Source organism: Pipistrellus hanaki, assembly GCF_964339955.1.
Source record: "Pipistrellus hanaki genome assembly, chromosome: 2".
In the NCBI taxonomy this organism is placed as follows: Eukaryota; Metazoa; Chordata; class Mammalia; order Chiroptera; family Vespertilionidae; genus Pipistrellus; species Pipistrellus hanaki.
The window spans coordinates 5716248-5741235 of NC_140504.1; the positions used below are offsets into that span (position 1 = coordinate 5716248).

Below are 24988 nucleotides of genomic sequence, written 5' to 3' on the forward strand. Positions count from 1 at the left end.
CTATAACCTGTTTGTAACTAAAATATTTAATTTTCAAACCATCTTTTGTGGTTATTTTAGGTCTCTGAGTTTGCAAGGCCTTCCCTGAGCCTGTCAGGTTAATATGTGTCTCTTTTCTTTCACACCTGTAACAGACTGACCCGGGGGCTTCTTGTAGGCCTCCCTGCCTATGGAAATAGGTTTGGCCTAATCCTCAGACATAAGTGACAGCTGTGGGAAGGTGGTTCGGCAGGGGGCCTGGGTCCTTGCCAGGGCGCTGTAACCCTACGCAGGTTTCAGACCTCAAAGAGCCTTATTTCCTTGTGCCTGGATGATTTACTGCGATAATTTCCAATATTCATTTCCTTGCTCTAGCCATTTCCCCCTTCCCTCCCTGAAAAAAATAGGCAAGCCTTTTTTTCAAATTATTTTTTAGTTGGGTTATTTTTTTCCTGGCGTGGGTACGTTCGACTTGCAGGGATCTTCCCAAAAGTGTCCAGGCATGCAGGAGATAATCTCCCTCACCAGACTTCAGCTTTCACAAGCCGGGGTCCAGCAGGGTGGCCACCCAGGTCTTCCTGGAGGGGAGGGATGGAGAGCTGAAGGAGTGAGACAGAGGTTCAGGACAGTTTGCCAGGCCAGGGAGGGGAGGGGGGGGGTTGCAGGTCCCAGGAGAGCTCAGGTGTCTCCAGGAAGGAAGAGAACTTCTGCAGTGGTGACCAGGGTACTGAGCACCCTGGACTCGAGCTGTGGTTTTGTTATGCCCAGACTTCGTGATCCCCAAGGACCACCAGGGAGCCAAGTCCGATGCAATAAACAAAAGAGCCTTTTCCATGCTAGCATGGGCTTTTTTTTTTTTTTTTTTTTTTTTTTTTTTTTTTTTTTTAATTCATGAGCCTTTAATAAGCTGGCCAGTGACCGCAGTGCCAGCCTCAGGTGTCACAGCAGATTTACACTCAGAATCCACAAGAGGGGGTCAGGACAGTTACCAGGACAACCCAGAGGCTACAAACGCTATTGTAGCCGTTTCCAAGGAACTCGGGGCACAGGTGCGACGCCAGGGCACGCTTGGCCGGAGCATGAGCCTCTACCTCCCTCCAAACTCCGACGGACCCATTGTTCAGTGACCCACTCCACCTCCCTCTGACCAGGTCACCCTGCTCCAGGCATCGGAGGAGCTGTGCAGTGTTTGAGCCCAGCACAAGGCGGAGGGAGGTGGGGGGGACGGAAGGAAGGCATCTCCCCCCCCGCCCCCCCCGCCCCCGCCCCTAGGCCCCGGGGGCTGATCCTGAGCTGGCAGGGCGGCTGGGAAGGGCCTAGCCGTGCCCTGACCAACCAGATGCTGGGGTGTGGGAGGGGTGGGGGCCTGGAGGCCCTTCTGTGCCCGAGGGGATGGGACCACCAACCACCTCGGCCGCCAGGACAGGCCACCCAGTTCTCCAAACAGCACGGGGGCCCCGGGGGGCGCCCTGGGGGAGGACCCCGTGACTCTGCTGCTGCTGCTGCTGCGGGGCCCAGGCCTCTTCACTGCTGCTCCGCCCCTCCCGTGTGCCTCCTCCTGTCACCTCCTCGTAGGGTGGGGGTGGCTCCCAGATCACCAACTCCACGGCGGGCACCGGGGGCAAGTCATCGCTCGTGTTCTGAGCTCGGCTGGTCACAGGGCGCTTTTTCTCTAATAGAATGAGCCCAGCATGTCCTTCCGCTCAGGGCCGTGTGGCGGGCGGGCTCCACTTTCCAGCCTGCCGTGCTGCCCTTCACACGTGTGCTCCGGGCTTGGCTGTGGGCTGCATACGCCCGGGGTGAGGCCTGGACTTCCTCCCCAGCGGCTTTGACCTTGGGGAGCCGCGGACCCCTCTAAGCCTCAGCTTCAAGGAGAAGACGGCCGTGACCCGGGCAGTAAGAGCTCCAGCCAGGTGAGGCTGAACAGGACCTGCTGCAGCCTCTGGACGTGCGCTGTGCTGTTGGGGTATGGTCTCCAAATCGGGGGCCCACCCGGATTCAGTTTCTCCAGGAAGAGGTCCTTGGCCAGGACCAAGAGGCCCGCCAGCCCGCAGAGGAAGCTGAGGAGGTTGGCAATCAGGCACAGCGCCTTCTGTGGCAGGAAGCACGGTGACAGCGTGACGAGGGGCCGGGCCTGGGCAGCTGGCGCTGTGGCCGTCTGTGGGCTAAAGACTGCCAGCCACCATGGCTTCCTCAGCCTCCCCACCCCGTACCCCCCCACCCGGGAGGCTCCGGCTCCCACCTTCTCGGGGCCAGGCCTGGGGCCCGGGCTGCCTGCAGGCCCAAAGGCTTAGGCATAAAGGAGTTCTTGCTGCGTCTCCCTCGCACAGCCCAGCCCCCAGCCTGGCCTCAGCTCTGCTCACTGATCAGGGACTCAACAGCCAGCCTCCTCCCCACAGGGAAGGGCTGGAGGGGTCCTCATTCCTCCCCCCTCCTCCCCCCGCCCCCACATGGTCCCTGAGGTCCGCTGCTCATCACCGTCTTGGGAAGCGCTGTTCCCAGAGCGAAGGCCTGTGACGAGGAAGCGCATGCACACGGGGACCCCAACGTCCTGCAGAATGGAGGTCTCCGGCCCTGGCTCCCTGGCTGGGGTATAGGAAGCGCAGGCCTTTGGTCCTGAGGTTCCCAGCCCAGGAAGGGGCGGGGCTTGCAGGGCCCCTCACGCCTCTGCCCTCCCCCATCGTAGTCAGGTAAACTGCACCCCACCCTCTGCTCCCCACGCACCCCGTGGGACGGGGCAGTCACAGCCCAGGCCGGGCTGAGGGCACACAGTGGACTAGCTGGGCTTTGGGTGCTTGGGGTGGACTGTGGCCATGGAGTAGGGATGGGGGGCCAGTCCTGAGCTGGTGTCTGCCCCCCCCACCACCACCACCAACGGCTAGAAAGATGCTCAGGCACCTCGGTGTAGGGGAGGCAGTGAGGGGAAGGGAGGTGGGGAGCTTGTGCCAGCTCCTGGCAGATTCTGGCCCCCGCCCCGGGGCCCCTCACTCTCAGGGCCCCGGGCTGGGGGTGGAGGGAGGGGCTCAGATCCTGGCCCCCGCCATGGGGCCCTCACTCACAGGGCCCCAGGCTGGGGGTGGAGGGAGGGGCTCAGATTCTGGCCCCCGCCCTGGGGCCCTCACTCTCAGGGCCCCAGGCTGGGGGTGGAGGGAAGGGCTCAGATCCTGGCCCCCGCCCCGGGCCCCCTCACTCTCAGGGCCCCAGGCTGGGGGTGGAGGGAAGGGCTCAGTGCTTCCACTTACCAGAGAGGTTTTCGAAACCTCCGCCACTGCTACAGCCAAGATCCCTGAAAGGAGTGTTACACCCAGACTTCATAATCCCCAAGGACCACCTGGGAGCCGAGTCCAATGCAATAAACAAAAGAGCCTTTTCCATGCTAGCATGGGCTCTGTCCCACTCACGCCGGCAGCATGGCGGAAGAGAGAGCGAATTTCGCCCAGTCCAGGGGTTTTACTCCGGCCGGTGGTGATGTCACTGCCTCGGCTAACCCTGATTGGTTGGGTGAGGATAACTCCGCCCTGCGGGGCGGAGTCGGGAGCTCATCCTCGCCCTCCCCTGCCCTCTCATTCCCCCCTTGTCTAATGTGTCTAGTCAAATCATTGACTCAGCCTACTTCCTTTCAGCATAAACAACAAATACAGTTACCAAGACCCTTAGTACCACAGTTCCCATCAGTATTGTCCTCACTGAAGTCCAGTTCCCCTCCTGCAGGCATCAGTTCTCCTCCTGGTCTGTAGTTGCCAGGATCCAGGCCATGCAGGAGCTGGGAGTCATGTAGTCAGGTCTGGGTGCCATCTACTTCAACAGCAGTGGGCATGCTCAGGATAACAGTGCAGCATCCCTCTGAGTCCTTGGGCAGTGAATTTCTTTACCCACATTGAGTTCCGGGGCTACAGGGTCTGCGGTGGGCACTGGCAGTGCATCTGGAACAAGCAAACTGCAGAGCCTGTAAGGACTTGAGCAAGGGAATGGTTACCATACATGAATCCCTCCCAAAAAGGGGAAACTTGTCCCAGTAAGGGGTACACCTGGCCCTCAAGAGGACAAAGGACAGGGGGTTGGTCCAATTTTCACAGATTCTAGGACACATTTAGTTAAACCCCTTTTCCAGAGTCTCACTTACCTGTCCTAAGGCTAGAGCTATACTCTGAGATACCTTAGTTACCAAGGTAGGGCTGTTATCTGATACTGGCAGCCGAATCTAGGTATAATCTCCTGGAGTAATCTCTTGACTACTATAGAGGCAGTTTCTGAAGTGGGGTATACTTCAACCTAATCTGAAGTGTCTACAAAAACTAGACCTTAATGCTGGTGGTTTAATCTCTGAAATCCACCTACCAATTCTCTCCTGGGGAAGTTCCCTGGACCCGAATTCCCAGGGGGACCCCCTTACCTTGCTTAGCATTTACCTGTGCACAGACAATACTTCTAGCAACTCTGCCTCACAGAAGTTCAGAAGTTTTGGTGACACTTAACCTGGTGTCACCAGGCAACTCTGACCTAGAGCCTCTGGGACCAACCGTCTTGTCATCTGGAGGGTCCACCAATCATCTGGTCTGTCAGGGGCTTGCTTCTGTTCAGCGGATTCCTTCCGGCTACAGTTGGTAACCCTTTTCTCTGTGGATGGCACAGTGTCTCCATCAAAGGGCCCGGATTAAGGCCAAAAGTTCTGGAGCAGTGCCCAAATGGTGTGGTCCAGGGTGACTACCACTGCCCCTGCATATCAGGTCCCATCCTGAACGTAACTGCTCCCATCTGTGAACAGTACCTTGTCGTCTGTTACCTCTGTGCAGTCATGAATAGGTTCCTCCATCATCATCTGGAAGCAGGCTGGCAGGGTTGATGGCCAGAGTCTTATGAATCTGGACACAGGGCTGGTCCAGGAGAAAAGCTTGGCCCATCCAGGTTAGCTCCTGGCCCAGAGTCTGCTTATCTGCCTCCTTCACCAGCAATGCTGTGGTGGCCACTACCTGGAAGCACGCTGGCCACCCTGCTGCCACAGGGTCCAGTCTCTTAGACAGATAGGCAACAGGTATCTTCCAGGGACCTAGAGTCTGAGTGAGAACCCCTTTGGCAATGCCTCTTACCTCACTCATGTAGAGGTGGAAGGGCTTCGCGACGTCTGGCAAGGCTAGGGCAGCTGCTGAGATGAGAGCCTTCTTTAGTTCCACTTTGGACCAGTTCAACAGCTGCATTCCCCCAGTACATGTTCCTTCCGAGGACCACAGTCCTTCTTGATGTCCAAGGAAAACAGGCAGTTTGTCTGGTGGCTTCCTGGGCTGATGTACGGGTCCTATCAGCTCTCTCAAGACTAAATAGGCTGCCTCAATGCTCATCAGGAAACTAACAGGCTTGCCTCTCCTAGCTAGGCTGTCAGGACATTCTCTTTATAATTTTTATAAAAATCTTATCTTCCAAAAATACATAACCATGCCTCAAATTTTAAAGAAAAGGCAAGGGAGGAGGGAGCAGGTCCAGTACCTGTTCCCAGGCCTCCAGCCGCTTGAAATTTAAAATGCCACATTTTTCCTACAGATACAGATTTATCTGCATTTCTAAGCCCCTCTCTACTCCCCCCCACAGAACATCGGTGAAAATTGTCCAAGCAGTCGCGGGGGGTTAAATCATACAAATAATTGTTTTCACATAATTCTAAATTAATTATAAACCTTTGTGATGAAGTCTACTTAAATCTATAAAGTAGACACACATGACTGAAACCAAAAATGATTCCCAAAGTTTAAACAACCTAATGTACAAAATACAAGCCCAAATTCAAGCTTACAATGCAATTACAAGTGACAAAAATAAAGCAAAACAAAACAGATCAAATATAAAAGTTTCATATGTTACATTAAACATTACTTCAGAAAAACTGACTTAAAAAATACTGCATCACTGACTTAAAATAATTTTTTTAAGTGTAAGCATTACATACTTTTTCATCTGACAAATGAAAATAAATCAATCCTTGAGATCTTTGATCATTACTGCTTATTCTTAACACATATAATACAGTTTAGCCTGCCATATTCTAGGCATCTAGTTACTGCAATTAACTTTTCCTAATTCAATTTATACTTTGAACTTTTAAAGCTGGCAAGTCAAATATATTTGGCATTTTTTAGATTAATAACATTACATTTCTAATACATCCTGCTTACTTAGGGTAAAGTTTCAGCAACAGATCTGGTCACACATTTTTTTCAGATCTCAAAATTTTTTTCTGAAGTTCAAACAAAGCACTGAATAATCTCTTTGCAGGAGAGCCAATAGTCTTGCGCTCTCCGGCCTCCCCTAGACCTCTCCGCACCAGAGGCAGTTTACTAAGATTCAAGACAATGTCAGAAAAAAGAATGAATTTTGTTCATAGGTCAATCACAATTCATACTTAAGTAGCTATATGACTCTGCTTAGCTGATACCAATGACAAGGAAGACTAACCATTGTAAGGAAGGCCATCTGGGCGTAACAGTTTTTGGAGCCAGGAGAGTCGATCTATGCTAAGGTGACAAGACGTCCCGCTTTTGACAGGACAGTCCCGATTTTTAGCAATTTCTCCTGCGTCCAGTGGCATTTAAAAAAAAGTCCCGATTTAAAGAATCTTTCCAAAAATCGGGACTTTTTTTTTTTTTTTTTTTTTAAACACTGCGGGACGCGGGACAAATTGTTGAAAATCGGGGCTGTCCCGCCAAAAGCGGGACGTCTGGTCACCTTAATCTGTGCCCAAGTTGGCATGGTATGAAGGCACTGCGTCCCAGGGACCAGAGGCAGGTGGTCAGGCTGATAGAGAAAACAACACATAGCCCTCCCTGCTCCTGGGCCTGGGGAGTCAGGGTCACGCGTGCTCCAGTGATGGCAGCTGCCCTCCTACCCCACAGGGTGCTCTGAGTGTCACGTGGCTTAATCCATGTTACAGGACTTGTCAAACCATTAGCAGCTGTTCCAATATAACTCGTGATTTTCATCAAGCACCTTCTCTGGCTAGATGCCAGGCTGAGAATGATGTCATAGGCAAAGAAATACGTCAGAGATGCTGAAGAGATAAGGCATGTGCTGGGGTGAGCAGAACCTAAGGCAATAAGGGCTTCCAGGGTTGACCTGTGAACTATTTGTAAGGATTTTTCCATGAACTGGTTTCTGGTCCCTGACTTTTAACAACATTGTCAAACTGTCTTAACCAGGGCTTTTAAAGCTAATTCACGCCAGCTGCAAGTCAGAGGGAGAGTACAGGGCCCCAGAGAGCAAATAAATAATGGCAATGACCAAAGTCTACCTATAAGACAGACCGGCACACTATGAGCTGGGTATGATTTTCCAAAATGGACTCCTATGATCCTCACAATATTCCTACGAGATGGGCACAATTGTCACTCACTTCCCAGCGGAGGTCTTGGAGGCACTTAGAGACACAAACCTGCCTGGCTGGTGTGGCTCAGTGGTTGAACGTTGACCAGTGAACCAGGAGGCCACAGTTCCATTCCCAGTTAAGGCATAGACGGCCAGGTTGTGGGTTCAATCCCCAGTAGGGGGTGTGCAGGAGGCAGCCCATCAATGATTCTCTCATCATTGATGTTTCTCTCTCTATCCTTCTCTCTTTCTCTCTAAAATAAATTTTAAAAATATTGTTTTAAAGAGAAAGAGAGAGAGACGAACCTATGCAAAGAGCTAGCCAGCTGGCTCCAGAGCCCAGTGCCTACCGCCCACCATGCTGCTCAGCTTCTTGGAAAGGGCTCTCTGGCTTTCTCCATCTCTCAGCTCTGCTCCTCAGAGCGGTCACATCATTGTCACCTAGACACTCTTCTTAGGACAAGGAAGATGCCACTGCATGTGGCTGCCAACTCTCATAGAGAAATAAACCCTCCACGTCTCTGGGACCAGGCAAGTCCCCATGAGAGCGCTGATGGCCTCACTGAGTCTGTAAATCCTTTCCAGATCCACTGCAGTGGCCAGAGGAATGGACCGTTCTGTCTGGCCCAGATTGTGTGCTAGGATGGACTATGGGAGGGAGGCGCCCCAGAAGAACCGGGGTGCACAGAGGCCTGTGAGCTACAGTTATTTCTCAGCTGGACCTTTTATGGGGGTGATGGGAGGCTGTCATGTATGCAGGTGGAAAGGGAACCACATACTAAACCTGACAAGCTCAGGGAAGGCCTGCAAGGTGGCCTTACAAACTCAGAGACCTCAAGTCACCACATAGGATGGTCTGAAATTAAAACTTCCTAACTAAAAGCAGTTCATGGAGGGAGTCATGTCTTAGGGTGGTATTTTTCCTTCACAAGGGTCAGTTTTTACCTTAACTGAGCCTGTCGTCTTTTTTTTTTTTTTTTTTTTTTTTTTTTTCATCTACAATAGCATACCTGGAATAGCAGAGTAATTTCCCTCTTTCTAGACCCCTCAAAGTACAACTACACTCCAGAGCAGAGACCACAAATCCCCTCATTGTTATCATTATCATGTTAATTTTAACTGTTAACTATCCTGTTCCCACCTGTATAAAGGAAGTATGTGTCTATCCAATCTCAGAGATTTCCTAGTTTTGCTTTCTCCCACCACCCTAATCTACCACCAATGGGTTTTATGTAACACTAGAGGCCCGGTGCACAAAATTTGTGCACTGCGGTGGGGGGAGGGGGGTATTTTCTCAGTCCAGCCTGTGTCCTCTCGCAATCCAGGACCCCTCAGGGAATGTCCGACTGCTGGCTTAGGCCCTATCCCCTCAGCAGTCGGACATCACTCTCGCAATCTGTGATCCCTTGCTCCTTACTGCCCACCTGCTCACTCCTTATTGCTCAACTCACTGCTCCTTAGCGCTACTGCAGAGACAGAAGAGGGTCCTGCCACCACCGCTACACTCGCCAGCCCTGAGCCCGGCTTCTGGCCTGTGGGAGCACACTGACCTCCAAGAAGCAGCTCTTGCGTTGAGTGTCTGCCCCCTGGTGGTCAGCACACATCATAGCCACTGGTTGTTCCTGGCCGTTAGATCAATTTGCATATTACCCTTTTAATATATAGGATTGCTCCATGTCTTCGCCTTTGATCCCAATGTATAAAATAACTGGGAAAGCTGCCATTTTCCAAAGCACTGCCTCATTCCATTGAGATTTTTACTTTCCTAAAATTGTCATCATTTTGGCTCAAATAAGCACATAAAATTCTCTACAGGTTTGGTCATTTCTTACCTACGTCAACATTCACCAGTGGGGAGGAAGCCTGCAGTCATGTTCCAGCGTCTGCCTCTGAGACTTCTGTCCTAACCTTCAGCTTTGAAGGCCATCTCAACAGCAGATGGTATTTCCTCTTTCTCCGTTTATAGAAATACTTTCCTAAACCTCGCATGCCACTCTTTGTTCTGTGCTGTTAACGGAAGAGACGTTCAAACCTGTGAAGAATTCTTGTGAGTTTATTTGAGCCAAACTCTCCACAATTGCCGGGAAACAGAATCTCAAGGGATTGAGACCATGCTCCGGAGAACGGCAGCTTTGCACCTTGTTCAATACATTACGATCAAAAGCGGAGACGTAAGCGGGTTACTTAAAGCCCGTTGGTGATTGGTGAGGGAGGTGGGAGAAAGCAAATCGGGGAAACTTCAGAGATTGGATAAAATGTAAAATGATAGATACCGGCTTCTCTTACTTGGGTGGGTAGAGGATAGTTAACAGTCAACAATTAACTCAATAACAACGAGGGAAGGTGTGAGCAGTGCCTGTGACTTGAGGGGTCCAGAAAAAGAATTACTTTGACATTCCAACAATGTATTATCATATTGATAGATGAAAAAAAAGGGAAAAAAAAGCTCAGTGAAGGTAAAGATTGACCTTTGTCAGAGAAGATACTGGTCTAGGACATGACTACCCACCATAGACTGCTTTTACTCGAAGGTTAATTGAAGACCATCCTATGTGGTTACTTCATGGCTCTGAGTTTGCAAGGGCACCACATAGGCCTCCCTGAGCCAGTCAGGTCAGCATGTAGCACCTTTCCGTCCACAGTGTCCACAGTGCTAGTGGAAGAAAACAGAAATCACCCATTTGCAATGCTTTGCCTCTTCCTAGTTTAGTTTATGAAATATTTACTTGCATTTTTCTTTCCCTCAAAACAGCTCTCATTAATCTCGTTTTTTTTGTTTTGTTTGTTTTGTTTTCATCTCAGCTTCTGGGCACTTCTTCTCCTTCTCCCTCCACTCTCATCTCCTGGCCCTTCTTCTGCCCCCACCTCCTGGAAGATTGGGGAGGGAGGGGCTCCCAGAGGATCCCATAAGGAGACTTATGGATATTGGAGACAGACAACCCTGGGAGTCAGACCCAGAGCAGAATCCTCACACAGAGACCAAGTCCTAGGTGTGCATACCCCCCTCTCCTATCACCCGCATTTCCCAGCCTCAGTGTCTGGGCATCTGGCAGAGATAAAATGGGCACTCCTTAAAAATGGAATTTTTGGGCCCATTCTGTATTGCTCAGTGGTTGAGCATTGACCTGTAAACCAGGAGGTCACAGTTCCATTCCAGTCAGAGCACATACCTGGGTTTCAGGCTGGATCCCCAGTAGGGGGCATGCAGGAGGCAGCTGATCAATGCTGTTTCTATCTCTCTCTCACTTTCACTTCCTCTCTAAAATCAATAAAAATATACTTTTTAAAAATGGAATTTGGGGGATAAAGTGCAAGTCAGACAACTGGAACTACATCATTATAAGGAAAGTGAATGTAGTACACTGCCGACTGAGCTCGTGAACCTGTGTGCCCCCAGGGCATTAAGTCATTGTATTGTAGGGGGCAGAATGGCACCAAGTGTTAGACCCATAAGGTCAGACTGGACCTGGGTTCAGCAACTTCTGCACTTGGATTCTGGCTAGGAAAGACTCAAACTATAAGAGAACATCCTATATAATAAAACCCTAATATACAAATTGACTGAACAGCAGAACAACCGGTTGCTATGACGTTCACTGATCACCAGGGGGCAGATGCTCAATGCAGGAGCTGCCCCCTGGTGGTCAGTGCACTGCTCAGCCAGAAGCCGGCTCCCAGCTGGCTGGCACAGCAGCAGCAGTGGAATCACTGCAGGAGGGCAGTAGAAAGCGAGGAGTCCCGGACTGTGAGAGCCCCGGACTGCGAAAGGGGTGTCTGACTGTTGGCTTAGGCCCAATCCCTGTGGGCCAGCAGACAGACATCCCCTGAGGGGTTCCAGACTGCAAGAGGGTGCAGGCCAAGCTGAGGGATCTTCCCACTTCTCTGCCCCTCCCCCCACACATGAATGTCATGCACTGGGCCTCTAGTTCATTGAGAAAAATCACAGAGGTAGAAGAAGTAATTCATAGAAAAAAATGGGCTTAAGAAACAAGTTATAGAGGCAAAGGAAGGGCCCTAGGAACTGGGGAGTGATGTGCCTGGGGGTAGGGGAGGGAGAGGAATTGGGAAAGACCAAGGGTGTGCTCTGGGGAGGGAGAGCTCCCTGAGTCCTAAATCCTAAAGGCTTTAAGGGTAGAGATTTTAGGGGAGGTCCCAGGGGAAGATCTCCATAGAACACTCAGCAGCTTTCCAGGTGTCCTTTCAGAGTCTAGGTCTCCACTGATTGATTCGTCATTATCCAATGCAGCTGGCCCTGAGGGCAGCCATGGCATTGCTTGTCTGGTTTTGCTGCTTTTCTGGGCCTGGAGCTGAAATACAACTGAGACCTAGATGTTAACTCTAGGGAGGAAAGGTGGGGGTTCCAAACCGCATGGCCAGTGATATGCTAGGGGAGGAAAGGTCACCCTGGGGCTCTGCTAGGCACTCAGGGCTTTTCGCCCTCTGTACCTGGCCCATCCTCCTTGCTCTGCTCGTCTGTCCAACTGCCTAACACAGTTAGCGGCGGGGAGCCTTGTCCTTAGCAACAGTGTGAGTGAGCCTGGGAGAGCTCACTCGTTAGCGAGGAGGGAGCACCCTGAAAGGTGGGTGTTCAGAGGTGGACCCCAAGTTTCATAAGGGACACTGAGAACACGGAACTCATGCATGGAAAGGTGAGCAGGGAGAGGGAGCCTCTCCATGAATCAATGTTGGAGGACCAGGGATGTTTGGTCCATGGAAGTAAAGGCCTCCAGAGAAATATGGCGCCGCCACTGAACAGCTCGAGGCCTGTCGTGCAGAGGAGGAGGAATAACTGTGTGACTGTGGAACACAGTCTCCTAGGTGACAGAGTGAAATTAGTCAGAGGAACTGCTTGCTGACAATGACAACTACTTTTATTTATTTATTTTGGTTAATCCTCATTTTTAGAGAGAATAGAAGGGAGGGAGGGAGAGGAGAGCGAGAGCGAGAGAGCGAGAGAGCGAGAGTGAGAGCGAGAGCGAGAGCGAGAGAGAGAAACATCGATGTGAGAGAGACACATCAACTGGCTGCCTCCAGAACCCATCCCGGCCAGAGGCAGGGAGTGAACCCGAAAACCCAGGTATAGGCCCTCGAAAGGGGATTGAACCCAAGGCCCTGGTGCATGGGCCGATGCTTTAACCACTGAACAACAACTACTTAATACTGGAATAGCTGCTTGTTGAGGCAGGAAGTGTTTTCAGCCCAGTCTGGCCAACCTGTCTCAACAGAAATTCTTATTGGGGTTGGGGTCTGGACTGGACAGTCTGTGATGAGCTCCTCTTGTGCTTACCTGCTTGGCACCCACACTTCTTCTCATAGCACCCTAACATAGCCTTGGTGAAGCACCCAGGTCCCAATCTTTCTGCATGGTTCTACTGGGGCTGACTTTCCCTTTGGCCCATTCGGCACATGTGACTCAAGCCAGACCACTCGGTGTTTGTCAACTCTCCGGGCTGTCTGTCAGCTGATGAATACAGCTGTTGGGAGGGCCATGCAGGGACAACCACGCTGAGGGAGAGACCAGCAGAGAGGGAGCAGAGCCAGGGAGAGAGCTCCAGATCCGGGGGCTGAGGACATACAATAGGTGCCCGGCCCTGGCAGGTCTGAAACCAGTGAACCCAGTGCTACCAGTGCTATCTAAGACCATGCATTACCTGTAGCATAAGCAGGTTGGAGCTGAGCTTCCGTCTTTTACAACCAGGAGTCCCGATACCAATGTCACATATATGACCTACTCTATCATTGGCTTATTCCCTAATTTGGCACAAAAAGGCAACACTTGTGAGGATCAGAATTGGAGTGCTTTGCTGTGTGCCATGCTTGGTGAGAAAAGCTTGCTGTGCATTATTTTCCACGTGGCTAAGACTATTACCACCACACTGGATGGGTGAGCAAGTGAGGGGGTCCCCCAGGGGCTGTAACAGAAAAGCCAGCAGCTCAAGCCTCGCCAACAAGGACCCAGTTTGTCCCTGGCTTCATCCTCTGCACTCTCCCCCTGGCCATTCCCAGGAGCCCAGCAAGCATCGCCTCACACCTCTGGCTCCTGATCAGCCATTGCCACAAATCACCTGGCCTAGAACTTGGGCGTAAGAGCATTTCCCAGGGGAATCCTTGAACATGCTCATAAGAGTAAGACTAGATACTGGACAGAGAATAGATGCCAACACACTGTCCTGCCACTTGTCCTGTCATGCAGCTGGGCAGCATTCAGCCATCCCCAAGTGCATTCCGTGTCATCCTCTCCCACTTTACATTCTACTAGAGGCCTGGTGCATGAAATTTGTGCACCCGGGAGTCCCTCAGCCTGGCCTGCACCCACTCCCAGTCCAGGAGCCCTCAGGGGATATCAGACTGACAGCTTAGGCCCGCTTTCCACAGGGATCTGGCCTAAGCTGTCCATTGGACATCCTTAGCACTGCTGTGGAGGAGGGAGAGGTTCCCACCACTGCCCCTGCACTCGCTAGCCATGAGCCCAACATTCTGCTACCCCTGTGGGAACGCAGTGACCACAAGGGGGCAGCTTCTGCATTGAGCATCTGCCCCCTGGTGGTCAGTGCTCATCCTAGCGACCAGTCATTCCATCGTCTGGTCTATTTGCATATTAGCCTTTTATGCCTGCAGGATCAGGCTGAAATCAGCTCTCTGATATCCTCCAAGGGGTCCCGGATTGTAAGAGGGCAGAGGTCAGGCTGAGGGACCCCACAGGTGAATGATTGGGGCTGGGGAGGGACATGGGAGGTTGGCTAGCCAGGGAGGGGCTGTGGGAGGGCTCCAGGGCATGTCTGGTCCATCTTGCTCAGTCCCAATCTGCCAGACCCCAGCAGCAAGCTAACCTACGGGTTGCAGCATTTGCCCCTTGGTGGTCGGTACATGTCATAGTGAGCAGTTGAGCGGCCTTAGCATATCATTAGCATATCATGCTTTGATTGGTTGAACGGATGACCAGGTGACCGGACACTTAGCATATTAGGCTTTTATTATATAGGATTTGCCCCTGGAGCAAGTGGTGGCTGTAGGGTTATCCACAACCCTGGGCCCCAGGCATTAGGCACCTTGGACTAAGCCCTTTGGCCTAAACTTTCCCCAGGAGGTTGTGGATTTGAATCCTCTTTCCAGAACATTCGGAGGTTGTTGGCTCCTCTGTTCAGTACATTAAATGCATCAGATAACCTCCTGGGCTTGGCACATGGATACTGGCACCTGGACATACAGCAGGCAGGTAGGACAGAGGTAATGCATGGATTCTTCAAGTGAAACTGTTCAGACAAAAGCCCCCTGTGGGTGTGAAGTCCACCTGCCTGGCATAAAGAGCTGGGCCTCCTTTCTAAATAATAGGTGCTTGTTCATGTGAGGTGTGGATGGTGAGGGGAGACCCAGGTGGGCTGGAGGTGAAAAGAAATGCATTCCTGTGTGCAGTCCCACCATGAAAACTACTGAACAAAACACAGCCTCTGAGATTGGGAGTAAAGAATGCCTTATCACCATGGTTACCAAAAAAATAGACCCACTTATCTATAATAATAAAAGTGTAGTATGCTAATTAGACCAGACAGCTGAACGACTTTCCAGACATCATTCTGGACGTCCTTCTGGACAAAGCCGCTGCCGTGGGGACTGAGGCAGAGGCCGTTAAGGGCAATCAGGCAGACAGGCGAGTGGTTAGTGGTGATGAGGCAGGCAGGCAGGTGAGTAGTTATATAGCCAAAGGGCGCAGAGAGGTGGCAGATTGGGAGGGGGATGTCTGACTGCCAGTTTCAGGCCTAAATTGGCAGTCGGACATCCCCTGAGGGGTCCTGAATTATGAGAGGGTGCAGGCCAGGCTGAGAAACACCCCCCTTTACCCCCCACGCATGAATTTCGTGCATTGGCCTCTAGTATATAATAAAGGCTTTAGCAGATGCCAGGCCATCTGATATTCCAGTCTGAGTCCAAATGAGAGGGTGTCTGGAGTGTCATTCCTTATCTAGTTACGGGTACACAGCTGTGGACCAGGTACAGGGCCAGGCACTAGAAACATCATTCTCATCACTCTGCAAAAGCAAGCCTTTTACTCTATGTTGCATATGAGTTTGTGTTGCTGCCTCAGTGTCTGTGTGTGTGTGTGTGTGTGTGTGTGTGTGTGTGTGTGTGTTAGGGGGTCACCCTCGATGCGAGCTATAATGGGCCATCTCCTCATTAGTCTTCATGGTCCTATATGGCAGAGAGGTGCCCAAGAAAGAAAAATGAAAAGAGAAGATCCCCTTTCCTTTCCCTTCACTCCCAGGATTCCTAGCTGGAGGTCCTAGAGGGGGACCACCCTCCCTCCCTCCGCCCTTCTGTGGGAGCCCTGGGCCGCTGACCTGTTTCCAGACCCGGGGCGGCGGCATGGTGAGGGGGTGCTGGTGCTGAGGAGGGTCCACCGTGCCTGCTAGGCTCAGGGGCGGAAGGGCTCTGGGGGTGGGATGCCATGGAGGGAGCTGGCCGGCAGCCCCCAGCGGGAGCAAAACAAGAGCACGCGCACCTGCCGGCCCCGCCCAGCCCCGAGCGCTGGCCAATGGCTGGCCGCGGGCTGGTGGTGGGCGGGGCCGTCGGTGGGCGGGGCCTGAGCGGGGCGGGGCCAGAGCCCAGCATCCCGGGAGCCGGAGCTGGAGCCGGCGCGGGGCGCAGCGGCTGAGCCCCGAGTGAGCGAGCGCCGCCGCCGCCGCCCGTCCCGCCGCCGCCGCCGCCCCCAGTCCCCCCGGCCCCGGGGCATGGCCTGTCTGACGGCCGCTTTCTCGGTCGGCACCGCCTTGGTGAGTGAGCGCGTTTTCCGCCCCCGGGGCTGGCGCTGCCCCCCGGGAGAGCCAGAGACACAGAGACCCGCGCCCTCTCACCTTGACCCCTACTCCCGGGCCCCCGAGGAGGCGCCCGTCCCCCGCCGCCCGCACTCCGGCCGCCCGGCTCTGGGGATGTTCCCTGCATCAGCGGAGGACGCCGGGAGGGCGGAGGGGCCGGGAGCGGGCGGGAGGCGGCGGGCATCCGCGCAGACGGCCTTGACCGCGTCCGCCGGGGCTGGGGGGCACGGGGCCTGCGGACCTGGTGCGCCCCGGGGAGCCGGAGGGGGGCAGCCCGGGCTGGAGAGGGTCCCAGCCGCCGCCGCCGCGCGCGCCCCGGGCGCCGGGAGCCGGCACTGCCTCGCATCCGCCTCCCCGGAGCGCCGGGCGCGATCTGGGGGACAAAAGAGGGAGCCGCCTCCCCCCCGGAGCAGAGCCGGCGCTGCCCCGGAGCTTCCCGGGGACTGATCGCTGGGACCTGCCGGGGACGGAGCGGCGGGGCCCCGGGCTCCCGGGTGAGGCGGACAGGAGCGAGCCGGGATGCCGGCGCGCCACCTCTCTGCGCCCTCTGGAGAGATGGGTGGGGACGGAGCCGCTCACGGGCCGGCTCCGGAGGGTACCCTCTGAGGGGGGACCCCTCGGTGCCCGGGAATTCATTGCGACGGTCCAGAGTCCCCCCTGGCTGGCTTACAGTAGCTCCTTCAACTCACGTTAGGGCAACACAACCAACCAATAACCACGGACCCACCCATCCCCGGGCTCTCCATTGCTCGGCCGAGTAAGCCAAGCCGGCGTTGCAGTGTGGTCCTTGCGGGCTGGGTTTCAGGTCACCTAACCTGCCGATGATAGAGAATATTGTGCATGTCAGCCCACTTCGCCCTCCCCATCCATCCCTCTCCCTGTCCTCTGTATTTACTATCCTGCCAGGCCCTTCCCATGGGCTGTGAGCCCATGGTGCACAGCGGTTTGCCACCCCCGCCCCTCCCCTCCCCCGCTTCATTTTTAGCATCCTGTATTGAAGTCAGCAGGGCTCAGCGGTGTTTAACCGACAGTTACCTTAAGCTCAAGAAAAAAAAAAAAAAAAAGGGAAAAAAAGTAGCCGGGTTTCTGCGCATGCTCTGCTCTGCCAACTGCATCCTGTGATTCCAAACAGGTTACTGTAGAGCACCCGCGCCGGCCAGCTCATTATATAATGATTTCGTGTAAACCGATAGAACGGGGCCGGCGCGGGTGCTGGGGAGGCTGGCGAGGAGGGGAGAGCCGGCGGCTCCCAGGCCGGTCCCGCCAGGCGCCAGGCTTGCTTTGCCTGACAGCTGAGCGGGGATGGGAACCGGTCCCTCCTCAGGACATGCGCCTTCATCTGGTTGAGCGTTTGGATCACACTTGGCAGTTCTGCCTTCTCGTTGGCCCCCTGATGAAGAATGAAGGAGCTTATGACTGAGAGTTGTAGGGAACGCAAGTTTCTGGTCCTTTGGGTACTGAGCAGCCCTGGAAGCTCTTTCAAAGCTGCAGAAGTGGCTTATCCACGTGGGAAAAGAATGAATCAGAGCGTGTTGGAGTGCAGAGGGTTTTATGTCCAGATCGTTACGTTACGGACCTGGAAAGCAAGTGCTTGGTTCTCACCTGGGGGTGCTCATGGCTGGGTTCTTGGTTTCTTTGTTCCGAGAGAATTTTTTCTTTTCAAATCAATTTGCTCCCTGGAAAAAGTAACCGGGTTTTTAAAAATAATAATAATGATAACAATAATAAATTCTACTCAGGACATAAACAGTGAGCCCCGGAGAGCTTCTGGGATCCCGCAGTCTGCTTTCCCATCACCCTGGCTGGCTCTGGGGCTCCTGGCTCTGGGGGCCAGCCCAGGCAGCCTGGGCCCAGAGGGGCATTTAAAGAGAGTTAGGTAGGCAGGGCCGCCTGGGGAGTGGAGTCCCAGAGCTGGCGGGAGGGGGAGGCAAGGGTTCCTTCCAATGGGATGGTGGTACCTGGGCCTGTTTGAAGCCGGGTTCTGGCGTTGGTGAGGTTGGCATTCCGAGTGACCATGCACATGGCACCTGCCCTTTGCCATAAAGGGGGTGCTGTTTGGGATATTTTCCCCTCAGGCTGTGTCCTTGAGAATCCTCCTCCGTCCATTCTCCACTAATGTGCTCAGAGTACCGAGGACGGACAGGTGGACACCAAGGCCAGTGATGAGAAACTGGACAGAGGAGTGAGAACCAGTGTGCACCAGCACCTGGGGCCTGCCAGCTCCTCTTCCCTGCCGTCCCTTCCTCATGATGCTGTGTGTGTGTGTGTGTGTGTGTGTGTGTGTATTTCTAACCAGGCTTTCCTGGATAAGTAGAGAGGACCCGTCTCACAGGGACCTTGGGGTCTGCTGCCTGTTAGAGACCCTCCCTCCCAGCTAAGTAGGCATCTCATCTGTTAGCATCAACATCGACATGGGTGCCCAAGGCAGCATTTTGTTTTTCTTTTTTTTTAATAAATATATTTTATTGATTTTTTACAGAGAGGAAGAAAGAGGGATAGAGAGTTAGAAACATCGATGAGAGAGAAACATCCACCAGCCGCCTCCTGCACCCCCCCCACTGGGGATGTGCCCGCAACCAAGGTACATGCCCTTGACCAGAATCGAACCCGGGACCTTTGAGTCCGCAGGCCGACGCTCTATCCACTGAGCCAAACCGGTTTTGACCCAAGGCAGCATTTTCATCAACAGCAGGCGGGACCCCTCCAAGCCTGGGTTACTCAGCATCCAACACCCGGCCATGGACTTCCTGCTGTTCACCATTTATTACTCAGCACGCATTGTGCATGGAGGGGGCGAGGTCAAGACAGTGCTTCCGTGAGGCGGGGAAACACCCAGTGGGAGGGATCAGTGGGGAGGGAAGATGGATTTGTTTCATTATTAATGAGCTCAGGAGCTGAGGACCGCGAGCTGTAACCTACATCGGCGGCTGTTCTCATCGGAGGTGTTTCCAGAGAGCTGGTCTATTTCAGAGTGACAGCCACTGCCTCCCATCACACAGGACCCCATGATTCTATTAATTGGGTGAGGCCATTAGACACCCATGGAGGAAGGGTGGATGATGGTGTGCACAGCCTTGGCGTCAGTGTAGCTGGGGGTGGGGTGTTATGGTTTCTCACTTTTCCGTGTGTGTGGCCTTCCCTGTAGTGGACAGGGACTGGGATGACCAGGGTCACCTACACCTTACCTGTAAGAAGCTAAGCGCTGTTAAGGATGCTGGCTGGGGGAACAGGAGGCAGATATGGAAGCCGCACCGAGCTGGACCCCGGCCTGGCTCCTCACTAACGGTGGGGTCTTGGGTGGTTCGGGTTGTCTCTCTGAGCCTGAGATTCCACCTCTGAAATGGATGATGGGGGAGAGGATAAAATGCTGCTAGGGTTGGGGAGATCGTGAGAGGCATCATCTCTGCATCCAGGAGTTTAAAAGGCTCATTGTACTCGCTACATCCAGAGTCGCTGTGTATAGTCACACCTACTATGCACAAGGTGTTATTGTTTAATACTTTGAATAGTGAGTACTGGCCTTTGGCTTCTCTCTCTCTCTCTCTCTCATTACCAAAGCATTTAGTCACCCAGGTCTGTCCTGCCCAGGACTGCATGTCCCCTCTGCATCTCTGCATGGACTCCTTGCAGCTCTTGCCTCGCAGTCTTGTAACTAATTGCCTGTCTCCTTGCCTGGGGCTCAGTCTTGGACATGAGCTTGTGGAGGCCACAGGCCATGTCTGTGTGGCTGACTGCTAACCCCCAGGGCTTTATTTGGTGCTCAATTGTTAAATGAATAAGTGATCGAGCAGATAAGCTTAGGGTCTGGGGAGGAGGGAAGCCAGGCCCTCATCATAATACAGGCCTGGCATCTGCTACAGCCCATGAGCAGGTGGTTGGAGTAATGGCTGTTCATCCCTGTCTTCATCACAACGGAAAGCTGGGACCTGTTCCTGGGCCTGTGCAGGGGTTGACACTTGTCATGGATTCTGGGGGGAGGGCATGGGTGGTCTGTAGCAGCTAGAATGCTGAGGTGGAAGTCCAGGGGGACCACCACTGGAGCGGGGTTGCTGGCTACTCCTTGCCCTCAACTGAACACACAACAGTGGGGGTCCCCGATAAGAGCCAAGTCTGTCAGCAGAATGTGGGTGTGATCCATAGGTTAGCCTTTTCCCTGGTGGGGATGGTGCGATGAGAACAAACCTGGGGACCAGGCCTGGAGCTCGTTGCTCCCTTTGCTATCCCCCAAGGCCAGGATTTGGTGCTTTGAGGCCAATGATGGAGTGATAATCCCGGGACAGCAGCGTGTACGCTCCAGGACAAGAGGAGTGGACAGAGGGTTGGCATTTGGTGCCTGCTCTGGGGGCCAGAGCTGGAGTTGTCAGTTTTCTCCTCATCAGCCAACGCCGAGAGGGGGAGCTGTGGCAGGGTCTGCTGTTACTCCTCCCAGAGGCCTGGGCCCAGAAGGCCCGGGGTGAGCTCGGAGGCAGAGGTGGTATCCTGTCTTGCCAGGCTCTCAGGAGCCCCGATGTTGGGCCCACACAGACCTTCCCTGACTTCCAGAATGTATGAACCTACTTACGTTTGCATCTGAAACGTTTCATATGCTCCGTGCCAGTAGCCAACCGAGCTTAATGTTGTCGGTTTTATTCAGCACTTACATGTTTATCCACAGAGTGTTACAATCAGTTAAGATTTCCAGAGGTTAAGCCTTCCAGAGGTCAGGAGATGCCTGATGGATGTGTGTGTGTGTGTGTGTGTGTGTGTGTGTGTGCGTGTGCGCGCGCCTATGTCCTTTTGTGTGTGTGCGTGTGTGTGTGTGTGTATATATATATATATATATATATATATATATATATATATATATTATTGATTTTTTTACAGAGAGGAAAGGAGAGGGATAGAGAGTTAGAAACATCGATGAGAGAGAAACATCGATCAGCTGGCTCCCGCGCGCGCGCGCGCGCGCGTCCACACACACACACACACACACACACACACTGGAGATGTGCCCACAACCAAGGTACATGTCCTTGACCAGAATCGAACCTGGGACTTTTCAGTCCACAGGCTGACACTATATCTACTGAGCCAAACCGGTTAGGGCTGTGTGCCCTTTTCTTAAATGCCAAAGCAACATTTTCAAACATCACAAGAACCAGAAACCCCTATGCCCACATCTGCTCAGCCCGGCCCTCTGTGCTCCAGACATTCTAAACCAAGCCCTGCAAGCTCTGTGAGCCTTCAGAGCCGATGGAGAAAAGGCCAGGCCTGAGGACACGGCCAGGTCCTCCACCCGGCATTCCAGCGGGGGAAGGGCTTGTTTTGGCCACAGGAGCAGCTAGGTTTGTAGGAATATTTATGGATAATTTACTCTCAGGTTTGTTTTGGATTTTTTAAAATTAGAAACAATAGTGATAAAAAACTATCAGCTCTAAAGCAACGGGCCTAACAAACCTATGGAAAAATAACGGTACCGTGTTCCTCTTCAGCACACACAACAGTGCCCAGGGTTCCCTGATCCTATTTCAGTCATGAGGTCCTGAATTCCCTAAGACAGTTATCCAGGGCCCTCCCCACCAGGCCACCCGCCTTCAGCAATATGAAGGAGCAGCGCCAGAAGCCCTGCTTCGGGCCCCTGTGAAATGTTCCCTCTTGCGTCAAGAGAAAGCACAGCATATTTGCCCACCCCAGGGTTCTTCTGAGTCTTGGCAGTATTGGAAGCATATTGATTTGCTCAGGGTTGCCAAACTGTTAGAAAAAGATATTCCTTTTCTTTTCTTTTTTTTTTTTTCTTTTTTTTGCATAAATACCCTTGGTTCTTGGCACCTCTGTAGCAGGTCAGTGACTCCCAATGGGAGCTTGAAAGCCACTGTAGCTACAAAATGCTAGGTACTCAGGTGATGCGGTGGAAGGGGATCTAAGGTGCCTTCTTCTTCTTCTTCTTCTTCTTCTTCTTCTTCTTCTTCTTCTTCTTCTTCTTCTTCTTCTCCTTCTTCTCCTTCTCCTTCTTCTCCTTCTCCTTCTCCTTCTCCTTCTCCTTCTCCTTCTCCTTCTCCTTCTCCTTCTCTTTCTCTTCTTTCTCTTTCTCCTTCTCCTTCTCCTTCTCCTTCTCCTTCTCCTTCTCCTTCTCCTTCTCCTTCTCCTTCTCCTCCTTCTTCTCCTTCTCCTTCTCCTTCTCCTTCTCCTGAGGTGTCTCTTCTTGACGACTCAGATTCTGGGATCACTTCTGCCCCTCCCTTGGTTATAGAGCTCAGAACAAGTTCAAGTTCCTTAGATTGTCTGCGCCTCAGTTTCCTCATCTGTTTAACAGAGAACAAATATTAATCTTTCTTACCTTTTTTCAGTGCTGTTAGTAAGATATGATGAGAGAGGAGGTTGAGAGTGATTTGGAAAATTTACAAGGGAAACATGAAGGCTCCAAAGGTTCCAGTGGTGTCATTGCTCGTGAGAAGCGCTGACGAGGTTACATGAGAAAGGCACTAAAAGAGATCATGTTAAATGAAACTTCCAGTTGCACAGTTTTTAGGAGCCTTGTGTACCTTTATTAGGATTTTTAATGAGTTGACCGTACATAGATAACATTTTATGGTGGCCAGTGTTTTATTCTTTGGTTATTATTCATTCGTTATGGTTTTGTGATTAGATTTTATGATTCCAAAGGAAGACTGGTAGATAAGTTTCATGTCTTATCTTAAATACTGTTTTAATAGAAGAAAAAGTGATGGCTAGAGATAACAGATTTCTCTGGGTACCTTTGCTTCTCCCACCGAAGTCCCTTTGTAGTTTAAGAAGCATCACTATAAGTATTCAATGACCATGGACTGGCCACCAGGCTCACGGTCCCCTCTGCTCTTCTCCCGATGTGACTGGTAACCTCTCTCTTGTGCTCCCCCCCCTGTCTCTGTAGAACACCAGCAGCTACTCTGCAGTGATGACGGAGCTCAAGTCGGTGTGCGTCTCGGTGGACGAGGTGGTCTCCACCAACACGGAGCTGTGCGAGAAGGATCTGCTGAACGGGCATCTGAAGAAAGTGGACAACAACCTCACAGAGGCTCAGCGCTTGTCCTCCCTGCCCCGGAGGACGGCCATCAACATTGAATTCAAGGACCTTTCCTACTCAGTCCCAGAAGGCCCCTGGTGGAAGAAAAAAGGTAGGAGGGCTGCTGCTGTGTTGGCAGGTGGGAGGAACCTGTGAAGGAACCAGCAGGGGGTTTGGGGAAACCGGGGTCTGGCAGTGGGAGGCTGTCACTCCGTGGTGGCCGGTACAGTGCATTGCTTTATGCCTACTCGTTTGTTTTATCGCCTGTGATATGAACAGGTGGATTAGATGATTCAAGACTCGTGGTGGCTCTTTACTTCTCATATGAGTACAAAGAATTCCCAAAGAGGGCCTGTGTCCAGGTGCGCTGGATTCTGGAGAGCACTCAGAGGGTCCTCTTTACTGGAGGCTGTTTATGGAAGTCTTTCTAGATGGGGCTGTTGTTGTTTTTATAAAGTTTCAGAGCAAAATGGAAGGCAGGAGCTCCCTCCCAGGTTTGAAGTGTTAGAAGGTAGCTGGCGACGTAGCGTGACCTCTCTCAAAACCAATCATTTACATTTAAGGATCTTTAAAGGATCTCATGGTTCATTTGCCAACAATGTATTTTTTTTTTTTAAATATCCCATCAACACCACTCAAAGGATCTCACGAGTGGTGTTGATGGGATATTAAAAAAACACACTTTGTTGGCAAATGAAGCGTAGAAATGAAAGCAGAAGAGAGAGGGAGGATGGAACTTGGGAGGTCTCTGGAAAGCCACACAGTTCCTGAGTTTGCTACCAGCTTGTTGCACAACAATGGCAATTGGCAAAGGATGGTATTTTGAGTTTTCTTAGTGGCCTGGATGCTCCTTGGCCAGTTCTGGGTTTTCAGAGTGTGTGAAGTCAGTGAACCCTGGGCTGGTATCTCGGACCTGTTTCTTCCTGTGGCGCTTACTCCTCATCTCCCTCTGTTTCTCTCCCCGCATTCATTACCCATCCAACTCTCTGGAGGACGGGTGAGGACACGTTACACATCATCAAGAAAGGATGGTCCCTAGTTTCTAACAAATTATTTAAATAATCTTGAAAATGTATGAGCCTATTGAAATGTCAGCACAGGGTTTCGGTCTTTTTCTCCTGAACTTGAAATAAGATTTTACCAAAAACAAACAAACAAACAAAATAAAATAAAAAAAAACAAACAACAACAATGCACCAGGTGACCAGAGGGCCATGTTATGTTCGGCTTGACTTGTCTGTGTAGACATATTGTGGCAAGCCCATGGGCAGCATAGACCAGTTTTGGTCCATCTGGTACAGGTGGCCTCAGGAATGTTGTCCTGCTGGCTGGGAATGCTTGGATGGCTTCCCTGTAAATGGGAAAAGAGCTTGCAATGGGAATTGCTTCCTGGAAATGGGAAGAGAACTTGCAATGCCGAGATGCAAACCGTGACAGAGCCTCAGTTTGCAGGCCAACGCAGTAGGTGCTCAACCATTGTTTGCACGAAAAAGAACAACATGTCCTAGTCAGGTATGTGGCGTGTCCACCCTGTATCCTCTGAGTGTTAGAACTGGTCCCACTAATTGTCCACCTGCACTGACGTGATGGCGTCTTAGTCAGTGAGGGAGCGGCCACCACTTGGAAGTTCAGCTCAAGTGGCTGCCAGGGAGACACTTGCCCTGCAGTAACCGCTGTTACTCAGGAGGGTGGAGGAGGACGTGAGCTCCAAGGGACCTGCCCGTGAGTCAGAGATGGTTGGGGCCCGAGGAAGCTGGGCGTGCTGGGGTTTCTGTATCCCCGCGGCTGGTTAGTTGACCAGCAAGGCCCATTTCCGGCTTTCTCCCAG

At 52.4% G+C, this 24988-nt stretch overlaps 1 protein-coding gene across 4 annotated transcripts in view; it reads left to right on the forward strand.

Moving 5' to 3' along the window:
- ABCG1 (ATP binding cassette subfamily G member 1) overlaps nucleotides 1–24988 on the forward strand; it is a 68031-nt gene that overhangs the window by 8812 nt on the left and 34231 nt on the right. For 2 of the 4 annotated variants that reach the window (XM_084872675.1, XM_084872676.1), the window contains exons 1-2: nucleotides 15934–16097; nucleotides 23029–23272. In XM_084872675.1, coding sequence (XP_084728801.1) covers nucleotides 16056–16097; nucleotides 23029–23272 — 286 coding nt within the window. In that variant the 5' untranslated portion in view covers nucleotides 15934–16055. Of the gene's footprint in view, nucleotides 1–15933; nucleotides 16098–23028; nucleotides 23273–24988 lie in introns of those variants that run through there. The other 2 variants (XM_084872673.1, XM_084872674.1) reach the window with 1 other exon arrangement.